The sequence below is a fragment of the Hyaena hyaena genome, unplaced genomic scaffold, assembly GCF_003009895.1.
Source record: "Hyaena hyaena isolate Hyena2069 unplaced genomic scaffold, ASM300989v1 scaffold_151, whole genome shotgun sequence".
In the NCBI taxonomy this organism is placed as follows: domain Eukaryota; kingdom Metazoa; phylum Chordata; class Mammalia; order Carnivora; family Hyaenidae; genus Hyaena; species Hyaena hyaena.
The window spans coordinates 2,762,477-2,790,256 of NW_024080783.1; the positions used below are offsets into that span (position 1 = coordinate 2,762,477).

Here is a 27,780-nt window from a genome sequence, read left to right on the forward strand (position 1 = left end):
CCTCAGTTATAGATTGGTGATAAGAGTAACTTGAAGACATGTTATCAGAGATCCATGGTTTGGAAATTCAAATGCACATCGGAAAGGAAAATAACACAAAACTAAACATATACTACAAGTGGTCAGTTCTCATATATCTGCCATCCTTCACCTATTGACCATGGGAGTCATCAGAGAATTAAGGGGTAAAATGCCCTTTAGAGAAGGTGAATTTAAAAAATCACATGCTGAATTTGGGGACTTAGAGAATAACAACCATTTACTTAAAATACCTAGTCAACCACTTACTTAAAATATCTAGTCTTAAGAAATATGCTGAAAAACTTGGTAATAAATCCATTTGACTTGCCAGAAGCCAAGCTGTACAAAAATGTTCAAGAAATTCTAACCTCGGGGCGCCTGAGTGGCCCAGTCGGTTGAGCGTCCGGCTTCGGCTCAGGTCATGATCTCGCGGTTCGTGGGTTTGAGCCCTGCATCGGGCTCTGTGCTGACAGCTCAGAGCCTGGAGCTGCTTCACATTCTGTCTCCCTCTCTCTCCGCCCCTCCCTTGCTCATGCTCTGTCTCTGTCTCAAAAATAAATAAACTAAAAAAAAAAAAAAAAAAAAAGAAATTCTAACCTAATGACAAATGTAGTAAGTTCCTGTCAGAATAATGACATCATTAACTTTGAAGATTCTGAAAACAAATCACATTAATATTATGGATGATTTCTTCCTAAGAGAACACAGCAAAGAACTACAAAACAAACCTAATGCTTATACATAAACCCAAATGCTTATAACATTAAAATTTATATAATGCACAGTGCTTTTACTTGAGTTAAGCACAGATCTATCTAATAATACAAGGAACTTGCTGGTAAACTGCATACTACTCATGGCTAAACTGATGAAGTTAACCAAATATAACCAAAGTTAACCAGATACAAATATTTAAGATATTACAAGGGTATGTAAGACAATCATGCTGAGATGTAAACCTTAAAAGAGCAGGGAACAGCAAAACTACTATCAGTTGAGATGTGTCCTGAAAATCATCAAAGCCATAGCAGAGGTGTTTTTTTTTCATCAACTAGTTTTATGTTTCTGCCACTTCATCCCATAAAAAGCAGATTTTATCTCTAGAAGAAAACTAAAACATCATATAATTATGCAGTCTTAACATCTTGCAAACTCTTTTTGTTAAGAGCTCTGGCTCTTAACAAATAATTTTGGCTTTTTGGGTCATTTGGTGTTAAATTTACTCAATTTTTCCTCTGTAGAGTAAAAGCAGTCATATAGACAATACATATATATGCACGCATTTCTGCATTCTAATTAACATTTTATTTACAAAAACAAGCAGCAGCTAGATGTGGCCCCCAAGCCACAGTTTGCCAAGGTCTTCTCTACATACACACTACAGTAATTTTTCATGAGCAATATGAACAGAGAGAAGAATTTTGTAGTAATTTTAAGTATTTTGTAGTGACATTAAATATACTGTTGATTAAGCTCATGTTTTACGAACATTCTGTTACAAACAAGCTGCAATAGGGGTGCCTGGGTGGCTTAGTCGGTTAAGCGTCCGACTTTGGCTTAAGTCATGATCTCACGGTTTGTGGGTTCGAGCCCCGCATCGGGCTCTGTGCTGATAGCTAGCTCACAGTGTAGAGCCTGTTTTGGATTCTGTGTCTCCCTCTCTGTCTAACCCTCCCCTGCTCACGCTGTCTCTCTCTCTCTCAGAAATAAATAAAACATTTTTAAAAAATTAAAAAAATATAAGCTGCAATAACTTGAAATACATGTATATGCCTTTAACATATGCACTTTTTAATGTTATAATGACCATTAAAAATGGGGCACCTGGGTGGCTCAGTCAGTTAAGCTTCTGACTTCGGCTCAGGTCATGATCTCACAGTTCATGGGTTTGAGCCCTGTGTTGAGCTCTGTGCTGACAGCTCAGAGCCTGGAGCCTGCTTCAGATTCTGTGTCTCCCTCTCTCTCTGTCCCTCCCCTGCTCGCTCTCCGTCTCTCTCTCAAAATAAATAAACATTAAATTTTTAAAAAATGTTTAAAAATGTTTGCTGTGTTGTCCAAAAGTCTGTATATTTCTGTATTCGCAGAGTAGTAAAGGTTTAAATGAAATCCTGTAAATACAGTGGTATACTGTTTCTTACATTCCGATCAGCAATACAAACAATATGTACAGGTTAGAAATCATTAACATATGCACTGAAACATTCTAGAATAGCTAAAACAAAAAGACAATACTAAATGTTGGTAAGGGTATGAAACTGACTGGAACTTTCAATTGTTGCAAATGGAGGTATGATACAGCCACTTTGGTGAATTACTCCGCCCTTACTTGTAAAGTTAAACACACATCTACCCAGACTCAGCAATTCTCCAAAATATTACACAGAAGAACCAAAAACATAAATTCAAGAGGGGAAAAAAAGTACAAGACTGCTCATAATAACCTTATTTGTAAAATAACTATTTTGCCCAAAACTAGAAGTCCCAAATGCCCATCAACAGAAAAAGACAAAATATGGCATAATCATATAATTTCATTAAAAATTATACTCTAGGAGCGCCTGGGTGGCTCAGTCGGTTAAGCATCCGACTTAGGCTCAGGTCGTTATCTCATAGCTGGTGAGTGTGAGCTGGGTGTCAGGCTCTGTGTTGACAGTTCAGAGCCTGGAGCCTGCTTTCAATTCTGTCACCCTCTCTCTGCCCCTCCCCCTCTCAAAAATAAACATTAAAAAAAATCGTACTCTAAATTTTTGGCACTTTTTAAATGTTTATTTATTTTGAGAGAGAGAGGGAGAGAGAACGCGAGCAGGGGAGGGGCAGAGGGAGATAAAAGGAGAGAGAGAATCCCAAGCAGACACCATGCTGTCAACGCAGAGCACAACACAGGGCTCAAACTCACAAACTGTGAGATCATGACCAGAAGAGAAATCAAGAGTTGGATGTTTAACCAACTGAGCCACCCAGGCGCCCCTAAAATTTCGGCACTTTTAAACTGTATTCACTGAACAAATACTAAGAATTAACACCTCATACTAAAATCTAAATTTTTTATTTCCCCTTTTCATACTCCTGCCAAATGCGACTATTCACTGTTGCCCAAACATAACCCAAAATTAACAATACGCCTTACTGCATTTTTTTAAAAGGAAAAACTTAACTTTTTGTTTTCTTAGTATAGTACCAACATCTTTTTGTTGTCTCATTTTGGTAAAACTTTTTTAGCTTCCTTATACTGGCAGGAAGTAAGAAAAATGAAAGACAATTTGGTAGCTCAGATATAAGTACAACTAATGTTTGGTGGGGTTATATGCCCAAATTTTTATGTAATTGTTTTTATAGAAGTTTACACTGCTCTGAAAATTAATTTTTACTAACTTCAAAAATGTTATGAGCATCCTTTCATATCTACCATTTTTATTATTTTTTTAATTTTTATTTATTTCTAGGAGAGAGAGAGAGAGAGACAGCGTGAGCAGGGGAGGGTCAGAGAGAGAGGGAGTCACAGACTGAAACAGGCTCCAGGCTCTGAGCTGGCAGTCAGCACAGAGCCCGACGCGGGGCGCGAACCCACGAACCGCGAGATCATGACCTAAGTGAAAGTCGGACGCTCAACCGACTAAGCCACCCAGGCGCCCCATGTCTACCATTTTTAAATGTACAATGGCCTGTCACATGGCTATACCATAATTATGTTAAATCTCTGACTTTGGTATATTCAGGCTGTTCTACTTTCTTTTACTAGAAACAAAGCTGTAAAGTAGAGCTGTAATTCATAAGGGAAAGATAGTTTCCACAATTACTTTGTTCCCCACAAGATCCAGTTTAACCTGTGTTTTGAAGCATGAATTATACTGCCAATTTGTCCTCCAGAAAAGTGTACCAATCAATGTACATACCACATTAATGAGTAGCACCCTACAGTAATTACCCTGCTGTTTTGGAATAGTCTTTTATGTACTTGTCCTCCCTCTAGTTTATGTACGACTAACCATTTCATCTAAAGTTGCAAAGAACTACAAATAAAGTTTATTGACTCCACCCATACTAATTCCTTTGATTTGTTTGCTCAACCCACATGTTGACTGATCAAAGGGAAGTCACTATCACACATATATTTTCTTGCTCTGTCAGTTGATGAGAGGGCCTAGAAGCAAGAACATGCAGTAGCAATGAGCACAGCTACTGCCAAGATCTTGGTTTCTAATACCATTTACCAATAAAAGGAACCAAGATTCCTCAGAGAAATAGCTGATTCTAAGACTGGGACAAGAAATATACAAGATGAACCTAGAACATCTAGAAGCACCAGAGAGTAAGGAAGTGTTTTCTCTGTATCCTAACCATGAAGAAAACAAATCTACAACAATAGGAGTATGTCAAAGGGAAAGAAGAGCCAAATAAAAGAGTTACCAATGGCCAAAGGTGGAACAATTTGAATAAATGAAACTAGTACTGGATTATAATCTAAAGTATAAAATAAATATCCATGAGTCATCTATACTTATATAAATAAATGACCGAATAAATAAATGGGGGAAATGAGACAAATATCCTATGCAGAAGAATTCCCAGTAATTTATGCAGACATGCTGCCTGCCCTCTTAGAGGAAGCCCATTTCTGGTTTGGGTTGGGCATAACTGACTTCCTTTGGAAAGGGGAAAAAAGAGTGACTCAACAGTGAAGAAATCTGACAAATAGGCCCTCAGCCAGATGATCAAGGTAAACATCAACAGTGGGGAGTCGTGTTGATAGTCCCTACCCCTGCTTGATAGGAGGTGATAAAATGGTGCTTTACCTATGTGTTCTTCTTCCCTAAAACTCATAACCTTGTAAGAAAAACAGATCAATTCCAGGTTGAGGGGAATTCTATAAAATACCTGACCAGTATTCCTTAAGATCATCAAAGTCATCAAAAACAAGCAAAGTCTAAAACAGTGTTACAGTCAAGAGGAGCCTAAAGAAATATGAGCACTAAATGTAATATACTGTCCTGGATGGGATCTGTTATAGAAAAAGGACATGAGGTAAAAATTGAGGAAAAATAAATGAAGTGTAGATTTTGCTCAATATTAATCTATCATTATTGGTTCATTAATTGTAACAAAGGGACCATACTAATCTTAAGATGTTAATAACAGAGGAAAGAGTGCAGGTTATAACAGAGGGAAGAGTGCAGGTTATACGGGAACATCCTGTACTAATTTTACAATATTTCTATAAATTAAAACCATTCTTTCTTTTTTTTGAGAGAAAGAGTGTGTGTGCATGTGTGTAACTGGGGGAAGGGACAGAGAGAGGGAGAGAGACAATTCCAAGCAGGCTCTGTGCTGTCCACAAACCGTGAGATCATGACCTGAGTTGAAATCAAGAGTTGGTGGCTTTACTAAATAAATTAAGGGTACCACCCAGGTGCCCCTAAAACCATTCTTAAATATAAAATTTATTAAAAGAAAAAAATGGCATTATCTCCTTATACAACATGGAAATTTAGGCTTACCAAGGTTAAGCCACTGAAGTTCACATAGTAGTAATGATCTGCACTTACTAGGCACTCAATAAAAACCTCAACTGAATATGTGGAATAAAACCAGTGAAATGAACACTGTGGGTATAAATAAGCTCAACAGTAATCAAAAGTTGACTCTGTTCATGTGACAGGTTTACATATGACTTCTCTCTTGGCCCCAACTCTTATGCCCTTTTAGTGTATAAAATATAAAGCAATGGCGAGGATGTGTTACTTTCTTAAATATCTAAGGTTCTTGTAAAATAATTTCTACAGAGAAAAATCTTATGTGCTGTTTTCTTTTCTCCATCTAAGTTTTGAAAGTCATCCATTAGTTCAAATCACAGTGGTACCACATTCTGTAATTTTTCTGGATGACTATTTTTATACCTTACTGTGAGAATTGGCCCACTGGGTAACTTCTCAGGATTAACAAGGTACTGAGAACTGGCGGAAACCCTTTGAATACACACCCTTTGTAAACTCAAGTTGAAAAATAGAAAGCTAAGAATGGCAGGAAGAAAAAGAAAGTACCCAAACAAAGAAAATGCAGTGGAAGGCTGCCATGAGAAATAACCAACATAGGGAAGATTATTATTTCCAAAGTAGCTTGTTGCTTAAAGTAAAAGTTAGATCTTCTTAGGACTAGCCTGTAATATCATAAATGATTTGTTAAAAGCCATCATATAACACTTAAGAAAACAGAATAAAACAAAACCACCAAAACCCCACTCAAATCTATTATTCCATGTTCTATCTTTATAATATGTTACACGGAAATAAAAATTGTTTTTGGTTATACTTTGCTCTTAAAAAGTCAGCTATAGTTTGTGAGAAGTGATTTTACAGACTTAATTTTTAAAATCCCCTAGGATAAAAACCCCAAAGAAGAAAACTGAAGTTGAAGGGTACTGTGTTTATAAGTGAATAAATGAAGACTGAAAACAACCTTGAGGTAAAATCATTCTCTCTTCATTACACAGAACTCTCATAATTTGTAATTTCATTTCATATATTCTGGAAACAGCAGAACTGTTTAAGTGAAAAAAATAAAGAAAAGACTTTTATGCCTGTGAAAACAAAGGTTCCTATGTCTGCACAAGACCAAGATGGTCCTATGAAAATCTGCAAAATCTGGAAATTTTGTTTCAATTGATCAGGTTATATCTAAGCATTTCTGGTTTGATAGAGCTAAAAAAGGTGATTAAGGAAAACAGTAGCAATTATTTTGTCTCTTAAACAAATACTGTACCCCTCTTAAGGAATGCCTCACATGGGAATTCTGAAAAATAAGGAGGTATGCATGATATTCTTAGAGATTTCTGAAATTTTAGAGATTTCTGAGATGTATTCTGAGATTTAACAAACAGACTTCCAGGTTACCATAAATTCTTGACATTGCCTGCAATGCTTTGCGCGTACTTTTCTAAGAAGAATGTTCATGGATTTTAAAGGATTCACTAGAATGTGAAGCTTCACAAGGGCAGAGATTTCTGTTTTGCTCACATGCCATCTATAACTCCTAGAAAAGTGTCTGACAAATGGTAGACATTCAGTATTTGTTGAATAAATAAATTCTCAAGGGTTTATATGACACATATAAACTTCAGGTCACTTGTGTGCTATTGACAAAATCACCTTTACAGACTTAAAAATAATTAAACAACAGTAACAGGAGCTAATATGGATCTGCTGTCACTGTTTTAAGTGCCTTATATACAGACAGATCATATAAACAGATCTGTCCACCTTAATTTACTCTGACATGAGTTCTATTATTTTCCCTATTTGACAAATGAGGAAAGAAGTTAAATCATTTGGCTACAAAGGGGAAGAGCTGGGACTGGAACCCAACTGTTTTGGCTTTTTAGCCCACATTATTAACCCAAATAAACACACTGGAAAACTGAAGAAATTCCCTTATCAGTAGTGAGTGGCATTTACAGTTATTAACATATGAAAAAGTTTTTTCTTCAATCTCCTATAACTAAAACTGACATGACACAGACTTTGAAAATATGCTTTTTAAAAAAATCTTTTTAATGTTTATTCATTTATTTCGAGAGAGAGAGAGAAAGAGCTTGAGCAGGTAAGTGGCAGAGAGAGGAGAGAGAGATCCCAGGCAGGCTCCACACGGTCAGCACAGAGCCTGATGCGGGGCTCAAACTCACAAACTGTGAGATTATGACCTGAACTGAAACCAAGAGTCAGATGTTTAACTGACTGAGCCACCCAGGTGTCCCACTATGCTTTTTCTTTTTACTCATATAAAAGTGCTTCCTTGGATAAAGGCTGTTCAGTGCTTAAAAGAGAAGTAACTGAGGCCCTAATAACATGTAGACTGAGAAATATATAATGCTCTTAAACATAAAAACAAAGTAAAGAAAATCACAACATGTGGCTCTTCACAAAGCTATTCAAAGAAAAGGCATTTTCCCTAAATGCTAGGTGAATTCCAGCATGTATCTTAATCATAAGGCCTTTTACATCAGTGGTGGCTCTTTCCCATCAGACTTGAGATTTATTATGTTGGCATATTTCCAACCTTGGGAGAGAGGCCAAGGGACAAAATGTGTATTTGGCAGATTTTCCTGTTTGGGACTTGGTGCCTTGTGGGGGATCTACAATTTTAGACAGTACACAATTCAGAAATCCATTGTATTTTACCAACATTATAACTTATCTTAACCAAATGAAATTATAAAGGAGATAAATCAGGTAGCAGAAAAACTGATACATAATATAAATGATGCAATAAGAGGTTTTTTCTTTCTTTTTTTTAACCAATGAATGACACTAACCAAAACACTGTAGAGCTTGGTATGAAATATCTTTGCTAACTATCTTAAAAAAATCATTTCTCAGAGGCAAAATCCATTTGGGTTTATTTTTGTTTCATTTAGGAAAGGTCTCCCATTTCAAGATGATCAGATAACCATACCAATGCCAAATCGTACTAATCTTTTTTTACTCACTTTTTCCCTTCCAATAAAGAAAACAACTTACTCTAAAGCTACACAACAAAAAGACAACTATGTACTATGACAATGAACTGCCACAGAATCTTTTTTATACAGAGCAGTCTCAGAAAGTGGGCTCTGGTAATGTCTGCCAAACAAGTGCTTCTAATTTTAATACATACTTTAGCACTGGTCAGCTAAATAGTTATATACTTTTAATGTTAACTCTATAGCATACAACGTGATAGAAAATTAGATGACTTCTTCCGAAAAGATAGTTTTTTAAATAAAATAATGCACCGCTATCACATTGTTTCAATCCAAATATGGCATTATAGTGCCATTCTAAAAATAAGCCTAAGTCCCATGTGATATGTAGTCTTTTAGCTATGTTCATTTCCTTTTAGGGCTCAAGTTTCCCACAGGAAAATTATTCAATGTTTGGCAAAACTATCCCAAATCATGTATAGATAAGGCATAAATGGTAACTACACTGTCAACCTTTTCCTGCTTTATTATTGTTGATTCTTCTTCACAGTAATCCATCATGGAGAGGAAATATTCAAGAACTGTTACCTGACAAAAATGAACACAAAAAGTGTCATTTTGACTAAAAAGGTGGAAAGAGAGGTAATTTATGAGTCAGCTAAATTTGAAGTCACAAAATTATTATACACAAAGTCATATTCCAAACATGTGTTTCTGATAACTATGATGATTTCCAAATACTTAAATTATATTTCTTGTATTACCAAGTAAGACCATGAATCAAATGCCTTCTTAGCACAGCTTAATACAGACTGTATTGTTTGACTTATATTATTTCCTTAAAGACTTTACAAAGCATTATATGCTAAGAATAAAATCTTCCCCAAATCACCCACTCATAGATACGACGTATACACAAGATCAACACCCATTCCTCAAGCTATATTTCATATAACCAAATAATCAAAATATGATTTCTAAGAAAATATTTAGAAAGATTTCATAATGCTTAACAAAATACTCAGTTTTACTTTAAAGTTAGTTTCTTCTGGGCATGCCTGGGTAGCTCATTCAGTTAGGCACCCAACTCTTGATTTTGGCTCAGGTCACATTCTCAACATTCATGAGACTGAGCCCCATCCCATGTTGGGCTGTAGGCTGATGGCATGGAGCCTGCTTGGGATTCTCTCTCTCTCAAAATAAATAAACTTGAAAAAAAATAAAGTTAGTTTCCTCTGAAAATAACAAGTCTTAAGTCAGAGAATCAAGTATGCCTACTGAGTAGCAAAAATATACAGCAATTCAAAATGACTAGATATATTAAAAGTATTTCATAACTCTATGGAGTTCCCAGCTCTTGTAATAGTTAACACAATTAAAAGAGAATCTGTGCTTGAATGATACTGATGACAAACATCTCCATCTGTGACCTGCTGAACTACATATAGAATTCTAAAAGAGGTCTGCATTCATATGTATTTTCAGACTATATATATGGTCTGGGTTTCAACATTTATTAGTTATATGTTTTTCTATGCTTTCAGGCAAAAATGATGTTTCCTTGAGTCCTGATATAGAAGAAAAATGTTAATTTTTCCACTAAAGAATGAATCTTAAGAAAAAGTTATCAATATTTAAATATTGAAGAGCTATCTTATTACATCATTAATGTATAAATTTATAACTACATAGATCTTTTTCTAGTTTTTAACCTAAAAACTTAAAACTTATCTGCACATAGGTGTAATACCAACCAATGTCTATTAGTACCTATGTAGTAATGCCTTTGTACATAGGTAGTAAAAGCTCTCCTGGAATTAAATTTTTAAAATATTTTTATATTTTATTATTTATTTATTTATTTTAATGTTTATTTATTGAGAGAGAGTGTGTGTGCAGGGGAGGAGCAGAGAGAGAGCAAGACACAGAATTGGAAGCAGGCTCCAGGCTCTGAGCTGTCAGCACAGAGCCTGACACGGGGCTCAAACTCGTAAACTGCAAGATCATGACCTGAACTGAAGCTGGAAGCTCAACCAAGTGAGCCACCCAGATGCCCCTACAATATTTTTCTATTTTAAAATTCTTGGGAATCAGCATCTTTAAAAGATACTGGACAAGCAGTGATCTTCAATTTTTTTTAAATGTTTATTTTTGAGAGAGACAGACAGACGGACAGACAGACAGACAGACAGACAAGCTGGAGAGGTGCAGAGAGAGGAGACAGGATCCGAAGCAGGATACTGACAGTATAGAGTCCTACATGGGGCTCAAACTCACAAACTGTGAGATCATGACCAGAGCCAAAGTTGGATGCTCAACTGAGCCACCCTTAAGCCCTGATCTTCAATTTTATTAAGCAAAAACTTCACTCCCCAATCTAAGCAGTACAAATACTACAAATAGCCATGAGGGCTTTCTAGAACCACGCATGTCATGTATTTTCATTTGCCCTAACAAACATTTCTGAGGTGGCTGTCAGTGACCAAGAGAACTTTCACACTAAGATTTCTCATAATTCTTTGTTTTAAAACTTTATTTTTAAATTTATTTATTGTTTAATTTACATCCAAGTTAGTTAGCATATGGTACAACAATGATTTCAGGATTCTTTAATGCCCCTTACCCATTTAAACCATCCCTCCTCCCACAACTCTGTTTGTTCTCTATATTTAAGGGTCTTTTGTATGTTTTCCCCCTCCCTGTTTTTATATTGGTTTTGCTTCACTTCCCTTACGTTCATCTGTTCTGTATCTTAAATTCCTCATACGGGTGAAATCATACTATATTTGTCTTTCTCTAATTTCGCTTAGCATAATACCCTCCAGTTCCCTTCACATAGTTGCAAATGGCAAGATTTCATTCCTTTTGATTGCCAAGTAATACTCCATCGTGTATGTATGTATGTATATATATATATATATACACACACACATATATATATACACACATATATATATACAGACACACACACACACACACATATACCACATCTTTTTTATCCATTTATCTGTCGATGGACACTTGGGCTCTTTCCATACTTTGGCTATTGTCAGCAGCACTGCTATAAACATTGCTATAAATGGGTGCACATGCCCCTTTAAGATAGTACACCTGTATCCCTTGGATAGATACCTAGTAATGCATTTGCTGGGTCATAGGGTAGTTCTATTTTTAATTTTTTGAGGAACCTCCATATTGTTTCCCAGACTGGCTGCACCAGTTTGCATTCCCACCAGCAGTGCAAAAGAGATCCTCTTTCTCCACATCACCAACATCAGTTGTTGCCTGAGTTGTTACTGTTAGCCATTCTGACAGGTGCGGTGAGGTGGTGTCTCATTGTGGTTTTGATTTGTATTTCCCTGATGATGAGTGATGTTGAGTATTTTTTCATGTGTCAGTTGGCCATCTGGATGTTTACTTTAGAGAAATGTCTATTCATGTCCTTTGCCCATTTCTTCACTGGATTATTTGTTTTTTGGGTGTTGAGTTTGATAAATTCTTTATAGATTCTGGAAACTAATTCTTTATCTGATATGTCATTTTCGAATATCTTCTCCCATTCCATCTGTTGCCTTTTAGTTTAGTTGACTGTTTCCTTCGTTGTGCAGAAGCTTTTTATTTTGATGAAGTCCCTTAAAATTTTATTATTTTTTATTTTACTAAATAAGCTCCACACCCAATGTGGGGCTTGCACTCACGACCCTGAGATTAAGAGTTGCATGCTCTACTGACTGAGCCAGCCAGGCACCCTCTAAGATTTTTCAAAAAAAAAAAATTTTAATGTTTGTTTACTGTTGAGAGAGAGAGAGAGAGAGAGAGAGAGAGAGAGAGAGAGAGACAGCAGGAACAAAACACAGATCTGAAGCAGGCTCCAGGCTCTGAGCTGTTAGCACAGAACCCAATACGGGGCTCAAGTCCACAAACTGCGAGATCAAGACCTGAGCTGAAGTCAGATGCTTAACTGACTGAGCCACCCAGGCACCCCTAAGATTTTTCAAATCTTAACTGGTTTCATTGAAAGTACCAACAGAAAGACTATTTTTATTCTTTAATACACACCAAAATCGGAACACGGTTTCCTTTTTTCTCAGACTGCTAGCAACTCTCATTTTCTAAGCAGCTGACCAACGTTGAACAATCCTTTTCACTTTTTTTTGGTGGCATGATAGAGTCTAAGAGAGGTAAAGACCTGGATTCTAGTCCCAGTTCTGCAACTAATTGATTACCACTCTGGGCCTCCCTTTCCCCATCTGTGAAAGGAGGGGTCTAGATTATGATCTCTATGGGATCTTCTTACACTCTGTCACTTTAGGATTCTGTATTACGTAATTTACCTATTCAAAAGTCTTACATCCATCTCCAATTCCTAAGTAAAATCAAATCCCTTAGCCATTTATTCCAAACAACATAGTTCCAATTTATCTTTCTACCTTACTCTGCATTATACCTCAAGTTGAAACCTCTGGTTCATCCACGCTGCCCTATTCACAAGGTACATGCTAACATGTACCAAATACTGTGTGCCAAGAGCTTCACATGAATTAACTCATTTCATCTTAATACTTGCATAAAATAGTGTTATTAGTTAAGGCAACAGAGACTAACAGGGATTATGTACCTTGCTCTAAGTCACAGATATTAAGTGGCAGGGGTAGAATTCAAACGCAAGTTGGCTTGCCTTTCAAACACATACTTTTAATCAGTATATATTATATGGTTTCTATTCCTTAAGATTATAAATGATCCCTCTTCATTCCGGCCTTGGAAGCTTAAAATATCACTTGACATTATTTTATTCTTTTCCTAATAGAAATTATTTTTGAATTTCAATTAAAGGGATACTTCTTCACCCATACAGTCCCAGAGTTCCTTTCTACCTCTAACCTACTAAAGCTCTTACTGTAAGACTCAATGACCTGTTCCTTGATGAAGTCCATCTAAATATATGTACCTTAGTGTCCGAGAATTGTATAGGAGTATTGTTTCTGCAGAACATACTATAAAAGCAGGACAAAGTGCATCAGTGCATTGATGGAACATCAGTCCATTGATGGAACAAACCATTATGGCAGTACTTGAGGGGTTTACAAACCCTGCAAGAAGGGTGGCCACTCCAAGCCATTCCACATTCACCCAAGGCCTTTCCACTGAGTATATGTCATTTTGCAGCAGGCCCTAGGAGATTCTGACTTCTGTGTGACAAAGAAATAGCAGCAACCTTTTACTGAGTTTCTATGATGTCAGCATGCACGATTCTATATACTTAAAACATGACGGTATCTAATTTTCACAATAAGTCTAATGAAGGGCACAAGCCCATTTTACAGAGTAGAAAACTAAGGGCCAGAGATTCCAAAATCCATGCTCTTTTCACTACTCTCCCCTTTATCCTAGGGGAGGGGGGAAGTATAAAGTAATCACAGTAATAATGTAAAGACTTTTATACTGATGTAACGTGCATCTGACCATAACCAGTTCCTTTAATACTGGCATCATCATTACTCAAAAATGAGTATCCTTCTGAAGTTCAAATTAAGATTACCTGATCAACTGCCAGAACCAGGACCTAACTGTTTTAACTTCATTTCTAGCGCTCTGTAGGCTACAACACACATCCTCAGTATAATGATGTTAACATAATCTAAGTAAGAAAGGTTTCAATTACTACCAATACCATGTCATGAAGAAAAAGAACTTTTAAAAATGAAAAAGACTTTAGGGGTGCCTGGGTGGCTGAGTGTCTGACTCTTGATTTTGCTCAGATCATGATCTCACAGTTTGTGCTGACAGCATGGAGCCTGCTTGGGATTCTCTCTCCTCTCTTTCTGCCTCTCCCCTGCTTGCCCTCACTTTCTCTCTCAAATAAAGATTTTTTTTTTAAATGAAAAAGATTTTTCAGTCAGATTCTGCTCCCCAGAGGCCAATGAAGACAGAGACCCACAAATGGCCTTTTAAATTTTGTTTTTGGTCTAGCTATAAATAAATGGCTTTGGCAGTGGGGGTTTCCCAGTCTTTCTGGAAGAAAATTTAGAAATAAACCATGCTGTTTAATGCTGTAACTTCTGCTTTCTCCCCCAAATACTGTCTTACTAAATCAACAAGTATTTATTAAAAGCCAACACAGAATTTATTTTTATAAATGTTTATTTATTTTGAGGGAGGGGAGGGACAGAGTGAAGGAAAGAGAGAATCTCAAGCAGGCTCCACACTGTCAGTACAGAGTCTGATGTGGGGGATCGATTTCACAAACTGCAAGATCATGACCTTATCTGAAATCAAGAGTTGGATGCTCAACTAATTCAACCAGGTGCTTGTGATAGACAAAGAATTTAAAGTTTTACTTTGAAAAGACTCTTACTTTTCTATTTTATTCAAAGCCAATACACTCTTTTTGCAAGAAACCAATAAATCTTCAAGCGATTACAATCATGGTAATTTTTTTCAAATTTTCATTTAAATTCTAGTTAGTTAACATATAGTGTAGTATTGGTTCCTGGTGTAGAATTTAGTGATACATCACTTACATATAACACCCAATGCTCTTCACAACAAGTGTCCTCCTTAATACCCATCACCCATGTAGTCCATTCCCTGCTCACCTCCCCCATGAACCCTCAGTTTGTTCTCTATACTTAAGAGCCTCTTATGATTTACTTCCCTCTCTCTTCCCCCCACTTCCCTATGATCATCTGTTTTGTTTCTTAAATTCCACACGAGTGAAATCATACAGTATTTGTTTTTCTCTGACTTAACTTCACTTAGCATAATACACTGTAGCTCCATCCACGTTGTTGCAACTGACAAGATTTCATTCTTTTTGATGGCCGAGTATAATTTTGGTAACTTAACATAAAGATAAAAAGTGCTTTTTACTTTGCAAAGGGCACTCTCATGTCATAAATTGCTTTGATAATTTTAGGTCAGTTTATTAGGGTCTTTTGTCTACTGATCTTTTGGGTTCCTCTAATTCCTTCCAGCTGAATACTTTATGGAAATTTCATAGGGGGGCAGAGATAACACTATAGAAATCCTACTTTTCTCGGAGCCTAACCCATCTCCTACACTGCCTTCTATGGAAATTCACCTAACACACACCTCCTTACCTGTGAATATCACATGGTGCTTTGCATTCCTCTCACAATATCAGTGTCAAGTTTTGTATTTTAGACGCCTGCATACCAGTACACACAAATTCATCTCTCTCTCACACACACATACACACACATACATACACACACACACACACACACACACACACACACACACACACACGTTTATTTTCAGGATTTCCTTCCCAGGATGTCAAAGAAGATGCTTTCCACCCTACAACCCAGAATTGCACTACTAGGTATTTACCCAAGTGATACAGGTATGTTGTTTCGAAGAGACACATGCACCCTAATGTTTATAGCAGCACTATCAACAATAGCCAAAGAACGAGCCCAAATGTCCACTAATGGCTGAATGGATAAAGAAGTGTGGTGTGTGTATATATATATATACATACACACACCACACATATATATATATATACACAAAATGGAGTATTACTCAGAAATCAAAAAGAATGAAATCTTGCCATTTGCAACAACGTGGATGGAACTAGAGGGTATTATGCTACGAGAAATTAGTCAGAGAAAGACAAAGATTTTATGACTTCACTCATATGAGGACTTTAAGAAACAAGACAGATGAATATAAGGGAAGGGAAGCAAAAATAATATAAAAACAGGGAGGGAGACAAAACTTAAGAGACTCTTAAATATGGAGAGTAAACAGAGGGTTACTGGAGGGGTTGTGGGAGGGGGGATGGGCTAAATAGGTAAGGAATCACCTCCTGAAATCATCTTTGCACTATATGCTAACTTGGATGTAAATTTAAAAACATAAATTAAAATTAAGAAGCATATATATAAAAATTAAAAAATTAAAAAAAAAAAAACACACACACACACACACACAAAGAAGATACTTTCCAGTATGCTGCCTTCCTTTGGTAAAAACCAAAATTAAAAAATCTAAAAAGACCCAAACAGATACCAATGAGGCATAGTGATATAGGAGACTGGAATCAAAAAGGTCTTAGAGCTCCCGAACCAGGCTTCCACAATTGTAAACAAGGAATCATCTCCCCTTTGCCTGTCCTCCTAGAAGGATGAAAGGAGATGATGAATAGGAAGTTGCTCTGGATTGGGCCAGAGGTAACAGAGTGTTAGTACATTCTGATTTTTTACTTCAGGAGTACATTCTAAACCTATGCTTTCTGGTGAAATTTATTTGCTTTTTCCTAAATGCAGTCATGCTTTTCGTCACTGAAAAGGTCACAGTACAAAGCTTACAAAGAAAAATAGCACCCAGACCCCTCACTCCTCCTACCTTGTTCCCTGTTCCCCAGAGGCAACCATTTCTTTTCTTAGTTCTCTTTTTTCTTCCTATTTCTATACAAAATACTTACGTTGCTATTTTCTGGGTGTTTTTTTTTTTTTTTTTTTCCAGACTTCCAATATGGGAGATGATACTGTGTCTGTTATAGTCCCCAATGCCACCCACCTCCTACACACTTCCCTTTCCCTTATGACGACTCTCAGTGTAATTTTGCTACAATTTTTAGCTGAATCAATATTGCTAACTAAATCACAGAGTATATCATGACTAGGTATCCTTTGTTCTTCAATTTTCCACTTTTTCTGCAGTTACTACTTGCTCCATTTCTTTTCTTCAGTAATGTATGTTATCTATCACCAGTTCTTCCCCTACAAATCTTTTTTTTAATTTTTTTTTTAATGTTTTTTATTTATTTCTAGGAGAGAGAGAGATAGACAGCATGAGCAGGGGAGGGTCAGAGAGAGAGGGAGTCACAGACTCTGAAAGAGGTTCCAGGCTCTGAGCTGGCAGTCAGCACAGAGCCTGACGCGGGGCTCGAACCCATGAACCACGAGATCATGACCTGAGTGAAAGTCGGACGCTTAACCGACTAAGCCACCTGGGTGCCCCTCTTCCCCTACAAATCTTGACAGGATCAGAAATTCCTCTCCATTTTTTCTAAAAGTTATACTTCATAGTGCCCTCTTTCTTTTTGCTCCAATTTGGACTAGTTACTTTCTAGGTCTGCTGCACAGCTGACATCCTAGGGCTTTCCTTCCCCCATCACTATGAGAATTCTCTTCACCTCTGTCCTGTGTAGGGCGTCCCTGTTTCCTGGGTTCTATAGCTTCCACTTAAAAAAAAAAAAAAAAAAAGTTTATTTTTGAGAGAGAGAGAACATGTGAGTGCGAGCAGGGAAGAGGCAGAGAGAGAGAATCCCAAGCAGGCTCCATGCTGTCAGCACAGAGCCTGATGCGGGCTCAATATCACCAACCAAGAGATCATGAGCTGAGCCAAAATCAAGAGTCAGGTGCTTAACCAACTGAGCCACCCAGGTGGCCCTCTTCCACTCTTTAAAATTTGATCCCTTATACTGGGAAGCATATCCTTCATCAACTTCCTCACAAAGGACATAAGGCAGGTAAGTATTTTTGAGACACTGCATATCTCAAAATGGGTTTATTTTACTCTCTCACTTGAAGAAAGTTTGACTGAGCATACAATTCAGGTTAAAAATCACTTCTCTAAAATTTGAAATTATTCCCTTTATCTTACTGCAATGTGGCAGAAAGACCAGTGCCATTCAGATACCTGTACTTAGTATATTCCCACTTTCCCATCCCTAACTCCAGACCAAGCTTTCAAGATTCTTCTTTATCCCCAGTATCCTGAAATTTTATGATCTGTCATCATGCAGTCTTTTTATTACACTAAGATGGTCCTCTTCATTACAGAAACTCATATCCTTTAGTTGTGGAAATGTTTCTTCTGGTATTTCTTTGAGAATGTCCTCATTTTTTTCCCTTTTCTGTTTCTGAAAATCATAGGAGTCAGATATTGGCCTCCTCTGTTAAGTCTCTGTCTTGTTTTTATCACCTTTGTCTTTTGTTTCACTATCTAGCTTACTTCAATTTTATCTTTCAACTTTTCTGATTATACTTTAAATCTCAAGAAAGCTTATTTTTTTCTGTTCATTTCTTATAGCATCCTATTCTATAGGATGCAAAACTTCTCTGAAAATATATTTTGGAAAATATACTTTGTGACTTGCATTGTTTCTATTTCCTCTGATTTCTTTTGTTTTGGGCTGTGTATTACATGAGATGACTTTCTTAAAATACCAGTGATCTCTGGCTATTAACAGTAAAAGAGGAGTAAAAAGCTAACTGGAAGCTCTGCACACATAGGTGGGATTTATTGATTGCAAAGCATCAACTTACAGGTGATTTGGGCAGGTAATGTGACTGGTTTGGGAGCCCTCAAATATCAGTCCCCAGACCAGACTCATTTAAGTCTGGCTGAGAGCACTCTAGGAGTGCAGAGGGACAAGGAGATTGATTATTTAAAATGCAGACCTTCTCCTGACATGCATGTTTTCAACAGGTATCTTAGCACCACCTTCAGCTATGCTTGGCATCCAGAAGGTCTGTGGGTTTGATCTCTTCTCCAAAGAGGAAATCTCCCACTTTCTGCTGGGATGGTGAAAAACCAGTTGCCTGCTGGAGCCAGCTTGGGATGGTGATCAGGGTGGTGTGGAGGGGTATTTAAATGTTGCTTATATAAACTTTCTAACAATTCTTCAGTTTTCAGCTTCATACTATTCTCTGCCTGTAGAGGCATCTTGGGAATCCAATTACCGAGTATTTACCAGGTTCTACAGTGAAACCAGCTTGCTTCTTTTTGCCCCTGAGCTGCCTGACTTTAGGATTCAGCTTTGTTGACTGCAGAGTCAGTTACCACTTATCCACTAGGTTTCTATATCCCCAAATTTTGTTGGCTTCATTTATCTGCCATCATTTCTGCTCTTCTTCTCTCTGTCCACATGTTATTATACATTTGCTATTCTTTTCAGTGCAGTTAACGGAAATAAACATACACACTCAACATGCTGTATTTGGCAGAAAGTCTGTCATATTTTCAAGTCTTGTAGTCAACTGATAGTACTGAGAAAAATTTCTTCACCTCTTTAAGTTTCCTCAACCTATAAAATAGTGATATAAAAAATAACTACCAGAGAGGTTTCTGTGAGAACTAAATGAGGTAAGAATATAGGCTTTCGAGCCAGAAAGATCTGGTTTTGAATCCTAGATTTCTTACTTCTCTTTTTTTTAATGTTTATTTAGTTGACGCGGGGGGGGAGAGTGAGTGAGCACAGGACGGGCAGGGAGAGAGGGAGACCTGATTTGAAGCAGGCTCTGTGCTGACAGCAGATAGCCCAATGCAGACTTCGAACTCACAAACCGTTACATTTGGGAACTGAACGACCTGAAGTCAGATGCTTAACTAACTGAGTCACCCAGGTGCTCCAATAGATTTTTTACTTATTAACCATACGACTCTCTGGCAACCCTAAATCAATCAATCTCTCCCTCTCTCTCTCTGCCCCTCCCCCGTTTGCACTGTCTCTCTAAAAATAAACATTAAAATTTTTTAAATTTTTTTTTATTTTTGAGAGAGAAAGAGAGAGAGAGAGAGAGACAGAGAGAGAGAGAATGAGTGAGGAAGGGGCAGAGAGAGAGGGAGATACAGAATCCGAAGCAGGCTCCAGGCTCTGAGCTGTCAGTAAAGAGTCCCATGTGGGGCTCCAACCCAGGAACCGTGAGATCATTACCTGGGCCAAAGTCAGATGTTTAACCGACTGAGCCACCCAGATGCCCCGCAGATTTCTTATTTTAAACTAATAAAGTGACATTATAATTTTTATACACTGGTACCAGACGAACTCACCTCAAGAACAGAACCATAATGTACTGAGTGCCCCACCAGAAAGCCTTGGTAAATTCCTGCAGATAAAGTTACTCTGAGAGGTTTTTTGAAAGGCAAATATTCACAGAATTTTTCCATATGAAACATCTAAAAACTATAAATTCTACAAGAAAGGAATCATGTGATCCTTTTTTTTTTCTTGACAGAGAGAGAGGGGGCCAGAGGGCAAGCAGAGGAAGGGGGAGGTAGAGAGAGAGAGAGAGAGAGAGATTGAGAGAGAATCCAAAGCAGGCTTCAGGCTCTGAGTTGTAAGCACATAGTTTGATGGAGGGCTCGAACTCACAAACCACAAGATCATGTGACCTGAGCCAAAGTTGGACTCTTAACCAATTGAGCCACCCAGGCGCCCCTGTGATCCTTCTTTATATCCCCCTGAGGCCAGCTACTTGCAATGTCTGGTATAGAGCACAGCTTGGTGAATAAGGGCTTCTTGACTGTTTCTTAAGCTTTCCCTAAACCCATTGTTATTGCATAACAGAATTTTCCACACCCTCCAGCAGTATCATCTGAAGCACATCTTTCTGAATACATGACCGATGCATGTTAAGAAAAGAAGACAAAACTAGAAAACTGGTGAAGACCAAGAAACAGAGCAAAACCACATAGTTAGAATAGCTTCTTTCACCAAGCTAGTCTATACCTCCTCTTTTCTTGTGACAGATTTTTACAGCCTACCTTACCTGCATTCAGAGCCAAGAAGGTGATGTGATCCAAATACATATTTCTTAACCATGCTGTGAGAAATTGGCAGTTTGATAGCAGTATCTGAAGTTCCCTGGGCCAAGGCTACCAGGTTTCCAGGCGTAAAGTTACCTAGCATAAAGAGCACACACATTCCCACACCAGTCTCTTGGTATTAAAAAGGTATCTTACCATTTACAGTCTAGAATAGCCTTGAGCAAACAGAAGGTTGCTTATGGGCTCTGGACCTCCTTTTGAACATCACAGCTCTATAATGACTAGAAGTAATAATGAGAAAGAGTCATTCATTAATTTTGTAAAGTTTACTATAAAACTTCTGCTCTGAGCCAGGTCCCAGGTTAGATTTTGAGGATAAAGATATGAAGAGACCCTGTCCCTGCCTTTAGAGACTTTACAGACAAGTAAAGGAAGTACATGAAAACAGTTTTATAAATTTAACACTACTGTCATTTTAAAAAGTTGAGGATTTATCATGCCTCTCTTCTCAAAATTGGGATTGTTAACTAGCATGGGAATAGTCACCTAGCACTGAGCTTCTAAGACCTTAATGTAGGGGGATACCATACCATTATGTGTGACTTCCTCAGATGTAAAACCATGGCAGATACAAATAATAGTACTCATTTTTATTGCAAAGCACTTTTCACATCACAAAGTACTTTTACATCCATTATCTAATTCAATTGCCAAAGTAACCCTATGAGGGATAAGAGGATTATTATCTCCTTTTATAGAAGAAATTAAGTGCTTATAGAAGTGACTTGCACTTATAAAACTAGTTAATTTGTAACAGAAACCTGAATTTTTAAATTCTCAGTTCAAAGTTCATTTTAATCATATCATGGTGCCCTTGTCACCCAAATTTTGAAGAAAAGCCAAATGACTCATTTTCAGCTATAAGAAATGTCTAGAATAATGCTAGGGTCTGTAAAATATATTAATATGCACATTTAATATAAAATATTTAGTTTTCCTTCAACCTGAAATGGAAAAATTATGCAAAAACACAGAGAACAATTTGTGAAGACTTTAAAAAATCATAAATGCCACGATTCTCCCATCCTTAATCCTCCCACAATCTGCTCATATAACAATAAATTCCGGTTGCCAATAATTTATTTCACAAGTCTTCTATAATACAAAAACACATAGCAAAATTAAAACATTTCCTACAAAGCCACTGTGCAGATTTTTCAATCAAACCTGAAAGGCTGAGGAAACTCCCAGAAACCACTCTACTATCTGGGAACTTGTAACCCTGTTGCTTCATTTTCAAGTTCAAAGAGTGAGTGGACAATGCATTTATAGTACAAAAATTCAAGTTTTCCCAATCCTTAAAATACTGAGGCCATTATTCAAGTAAAAAGGAAAAGCCAGTAGAAAAGGCTCAAAAACAATTCATCCAGCGATAAAGCTTAAAGAAAACCCTTTCCAAAATGTAATTTGGGAGTCAACATATCCATGAAAAATTCAAATATCCTTTCTGGTGTAAGACAGTTCTTTAATTAAAGTAGACCACTTGTCCTTTGTAGCCGCTTTCTGCTCTAAGAGGGGGAAAAAAAAAAATCTCTGAAATCACTGTATAAAAGCATACAAATAATTTACAAGACTATTAGTATTGTCTTATCTGAACATTTACTATGAAATAATTTCAATACAATCACCAAAAGCTTGTGCTTCCTCTGATATCAGTCACATACCATATATAGTTAAATGCACTGTCTTGCCAAAGCCCAAGGTAATTGAATCTAAAAATATACTTTTTTTTTTCATTCTGAACTAGCAAGATTGGTATTTAAACCAAACGTCATCAAATGCTGCACTAAGTCTGCCAAGATGAAAAGGTTACTTTAATACGACAAACTGTCCAAGAGGCATAGAAAATGCCCCTAAGCCACTGAAGATTGAATGCTTACATCCAGGTTCACCATTTTCTTCCCCAACATGCACACACATAAGAAAATAAAAATTAAAAAGCAGTACAGACAATGAATGTGAGAAAAGAACTGGTAACTGGAAGAAAACGGAGACTTTATACAGTCCAATGAAGACCAGATAAACTGGAAAGACATCTGATATTAAGCAAGTTTATCAGTTGGGGGGGAGTGGGTAGATTTTTCTTTAAAATTAGTGTATGTACGTAATTTCTAGTTTTAGGCTGAGACATTGACAGAGATTCTTATTTGAAAAAAGTATTTCTAATAATATCTAAATTTGGTACCAGGATAAAAATGTAAAAATCTGTTAACAAAAGCTCTTATTAAAAGAACTTTCTTTTAAGTCATTAAAAGACCAGCTTCATTATCCACTTCCAGAAAAATCAAACAAGTATTTTCTCTTTTCCATAAAATTTCCATAAGATTGTCCCCAAAGAATTTTCTCTTTCTCACAGGATGGAACTCTATTGCAGAAAAAGATTAAAAGTGCCTAGCACTCCCCCCCCCCACCCCACCCCCGCCAAAGTAAAGCTTGACTGATTTAACATAAGTTTTTAGATTCTCATCTTTGCTAAACTAAAAACTCACAAACTGCAAATCTGAACAGTTTACATTCTCAAACAAGTATCAAGAAAAAGGAAATTTTGTTTTTCTTTAGATTTGTGCTATGTAAGTAAAGGAGAAATATGTATAACCATTTCTCAAAATCCAAGAAAAAAGGTTTTTCAATTCAAATGGCAATTTAACAGAGTCACTGCTAACATAACTTGCATTTTCAATATGAGTTCTAAATTCTGAAACAGCTTAGAATCAAGTTTTCTAGAACTAAATATAAAGAGCAAGCAAGCTTTTGGGAAGAATTCAGAATCTGAAATTTAAATGTTTATGTAATACTTATTCACTTAAAATAAAAAAGTTTCAGTAGAACACATATTTAAGGTTGAAATCAAACTGATATTTAAGTTTAAGACCCAAAATCATAAGAATACTGTCCTTTATATTTAAAGGGGTAGTAGGTTTTCTAATATCATGACAGAAAACCAAAGCTTATCTGCCTGTTTTATAAATAACCGTGTCCTTTGTTGGATTCAAAACTCCACTTTACCCATTTCCCTTGGGTTTCTTCCATCTCACTGAATACCATTGTTGTATTCAGATTATAACATCTAGCCAAAAGCAGAGATCACATAAGCCCCCTGAAGACTTCCAAAACATTAAAACCAGTAGAAAAGCAGAGGAAATACTCTCATGCCTGGAGCTGCTGGGAAATCCTTCTCTCCTTTTAGAAAAATAAACTTCTTGTTCTAAAGATAATCACTTGAAGAACAAAACATCACCAGTACATACAAATACACAGCACTCTCAGTAATTCTACAGAATAATAATAATAAAAATCCTATAGATTTTGCTAGTACTTTGGCTTAAAAAAAAGAAAGACTAAGTAAAGAACTGTTATATCAAAGGATTTTTTGTCCAGAAAGAGAAGAGCAATAAAAGAGACTTAATCCGAATTTCTCCTTCTCACATTCAAATGTGCATTCCTTAACACTAACTTAAAAATAAATGCTTTTAAAAAGAATTAGGTGCTACTTTGTTGATTCCATTTAACCACAAAGAGAACATCTCAATCCTCTTCTATTTAAAAAATGAACTAGTTAAATATACAGTATATTTTCTGACTCAGTTGCTTATTAGGACATCTTTTTCTCACAGATATTCGAACAGTTCAAAAGTTTCTGGATTAAAAAAAGAGATAAGACTAAAGATTCATTTTTATATATTTTCACCATTATAGAAATGGCAGTCATTAACCTATCATTTTGTTTTTCAGTTATTTAAAATACATTTCGTTGTACAGAGAATTCTAAACTCAAACATTTTCAATACACACGTACATAAAGGCATGGGCAAAAAATACTACAGCGCAATCACTTTCTATGCACACATTTCTTTAGGTCTCCATGAAGCATGGCACAGAAAGTAGCTCATTTTTTCCTACATTCTATGGCTTGACTGTCCTGTTTCATTTGTGGTGCACTGCAAAACTCTAAAATTAACACATAGGTGTGCACATTATTCACCAATATGTATTGAGAATTCTCTCAAGAGAAGAAGACCTAACACATAAAACATTTGGCTTTCTAAATGCCAGTGCTGAAATCTGCAGTACAGTTCTGCTTTGGCATATATAAAGAAAATTTTCAAATCCTCTTAATTTATCACTATTTTTTAATATTTCCATTAAAAGAATTCAATTGCACATGAAGCCCACACAGCTAGAAAGAACCCAGAAAAGCGACAGGAAAATGACTTTTTAAAAATGCTGACGCTTTTCACACCCAGGTTCAGTCATGCCAGCTGAAGAGAGGTGTTAGATATGGTTTTATTTATTTTAAATCTTAAAAATGCAGTCATTTTCATGACATTACAAAAACTGGAACCAAGAGCAATTTAACTTCATGATCCTGATTCTTTGATTCAAAAGCACTTTTTAGGAAATAATTTCTGGTATAGTCGATGGATCACTTGTTTGCTACTGCTTAGAGTCAAATTATTTTATCCCAGATTTCCTAGTAAGCTTGGGATACAAAGAGATAAAAAGGAAAACACACACACACACACACACACACACACACACACACACACACACACCATAGTGATCCAATATCTGAATCACTTCAGATATGGCATCCATTAAGGGGGTCTTTGCTCCTAACTGTGTAAGGGTCCTTAGCTATGGTCTGACTTGCACAAGAAGTACACATGGCCCCTGACAGGCGCTTTAGTCCCCTTTGGAAGACACTGTTGGAGAGACTATAAATGACACAGTTGCAGAAACTGTTACTAATAGCAAGCCAGGTGGTCAAGAAGGATGCGAAGCGGCTGCTGTGACCAGTGGAGCTCTCCAACAAGAAGTAGATGATGTATGGCAACCAGAGGATGTAAAATACACTAGTAATTCGGAACAGAACCATGGCATAGCGCTTATCAGAACAGCTCTGCACCTCCCCAGTCTCCCCACTCTGGTTGCTGAAGCGGGCTTGCCTTTCGCTGATTTCCTTTGTGTGCTGTTGGCAGATGCGGAAGATGTTGAAATAGGTGAAGCACACAATGAGGGCTGCTGGGGCATACAACATCATCACGATGAACAGGGTGAAGTAGGGGTCGGTGTGCCAGGACTCTGCACACCACTGAAACACATCTCCATGATATCCAGGTTTGCCCCAGTGGAAAAAGGAAGGCAGGAAGACCAGGGTGGAATACAGCCAAATCAGGAAAATACACAGGCGTAGTCTCCAAGGTGTAACCAGAGTATTATAAGTTAAAGGTTTAGTGATGGCAATATATCTATCAATGCTGATACAGGCCAGAGAGGCCATGGAGACACTCTTCAGAACTGATACTACAAAGCCAAATGCCTGGCAAGTCAAAGACTCCTCTACTGGGAGGGAGTAGTGGAGGAGTGATAAAGAAGGGACCAAGCAGCTTACCCCAACCAAGAGGTCAGCATATGCCATAGTCTGAATAAAATAACTTGTAGTATGGTGGTTCAACAAAGGTGCACAGTGAAATACAAAAATCACAATGATGTTGCCAGTAATAATCAATACGGTGAGAAAGACAATAATCAATACTTCCAAAAGGCAAAAATTGACAGTTTCCAAATAGCCAAATGTCAAGAGGCAAAAAGGGCGGCTGCTCTGATTACCATCCAAGGTAGAGTTCATCTTGAGCTCAGGAGTGATCTTTCACTTCATGCTGCCGCTTGGCTGCTGCCAACAGTTCAAAGGAGCAGCTGCTGTCATTGCGGTCAGCTCTGTGTGTCTGTAATAATGCCAGAGGAGCCTTAGTCCCCAAGCTCCTGATGCTGCTCTGGTGCATTGCCTGCAGTGTAATTCCCCTTTAAATCCTTCTTGGAATAGGGAGAACCAGCAGCAGTTGTCTGGCCAGTCCCAGATGTGGCCATAGTACCAGGTTTACCATACACATAGCGCCAGGGGAGTAAGGCAAACTCTGGGTACATTGTCTTCAGGCCAATGAGGGTAGGGGTTAGGGGCAGAAGAGAAGGGAGGAAGATTAGGAGCTTCAGCAGGAGTTGTAATGAGTCTCCTCTGAACAGCTGACAGAAGAAAAGGAGAGAGCATTTTACATTTTGCATCCAATGCCCTAATCAAAGAACCTGGCTAGCTCAGGCTAGTATCAATCCTCCCACTCCGTCCCACCCCACCCGGTACAACTATTCGTGGCTACTCTCGGCAGCACCCCACATAACTGGTCCTTACTTTACAGAGAAGGAGCAACAACAGCAAGCTTTCGTGCTCAACATAAAACAAAATCAATCACAAGCCAGATCAATCTAATCCCTTTTCCTCTCATTTGAGCCTTTTGGGGGAGAAAAGGAATCTGCTTATGGCATTTCTGAAAATCTCTTACTATAACTACCACTAATAGAATTAGCTAAATTCCTTCACTGATTCCAATGTAATTATTTTGCCTCTTCGAAAACATTTCAACAGAATTTATCTGTCTAGCTCAATTTCAGAGTGTTACCTGTAATTCTGCATGCTGCAATCCAAACAAAAGCCACAAAACATCCTTAAGAGCAAGCCTTGCAGTGCAGGAATGTGCCTCAGCCCGTTTACTGCAGAACTGAGACACAGAGGGAGGGGATAAAGGAGGAGGAGGGGAAACGGGGAGAAGAGGGGGCTTGGGAAAAGGAAGAAGGGGGGAGGGGAAAGAAAACGCCTGTGTGCACACACCCTTCGGTATCTTTAGCAGCTCATTAGAATTCATCGCCAGAGAAGTGGTCCCTGATTT

The 27,780-nt window shown here is 37.4% G+C and overlaps 2 protein-coding genes across 6 annotated transcripts in view; both read right to left on the minus strand.

Moving 5' to 3' along the window:
* The window catches only part of RABGAP1 (RAB GTPase activating protein 1), a 164,886-nt gene that overhangs the window by 47,254 nt on the left and 89,852 nt on the right, over window positions 1-27,780 (minus strand). The window contains exon 1 of one of the 5 annotated variants that reach the window (XM_039239075.1): window positions 27,514-27,569. The exons of 3 other annotated variants lie outside the window; for them this stretch is intronic. Coding sequence is in view for 1 of the 2 variants with exons in the window: in XM_039239073.1 (XP_039095004.1) it covers window positions 21,197-21,199 (3 nt within the window). In the remaining variant the exon portion in view is untranslated. Of the gene's footprint in view, window positions 1-21,196; window positions 21,220-27,513; window positions 27,570-27,780 lie in introns of those variants that run through there. One more of the 5 variants, XM_039239073.1, reaches the window with a different exon arrangement.
* GPR21 (G protein-coupled receptor 21) lies at window positions 25,641-26,690 on the minus strand. Its single transcript, XM_039239077.1, has one exon. It carries the CDS (start codon window positions 26,688-26,690, stop codon window positions 25,641-25,643), a length of 1,050 nt encoding a protein of 349 aa, XP_039095008.1.

Excerpts from the sequence above, each read along its gene's own strand:
- GPR21 (XM_039239077.1), bottom strand. The coding sequence starts at position 26,690 with ATGAACTCTACCTTGGATGGTAATCAGAGCAGCCGCCCTTTTTGCCTC.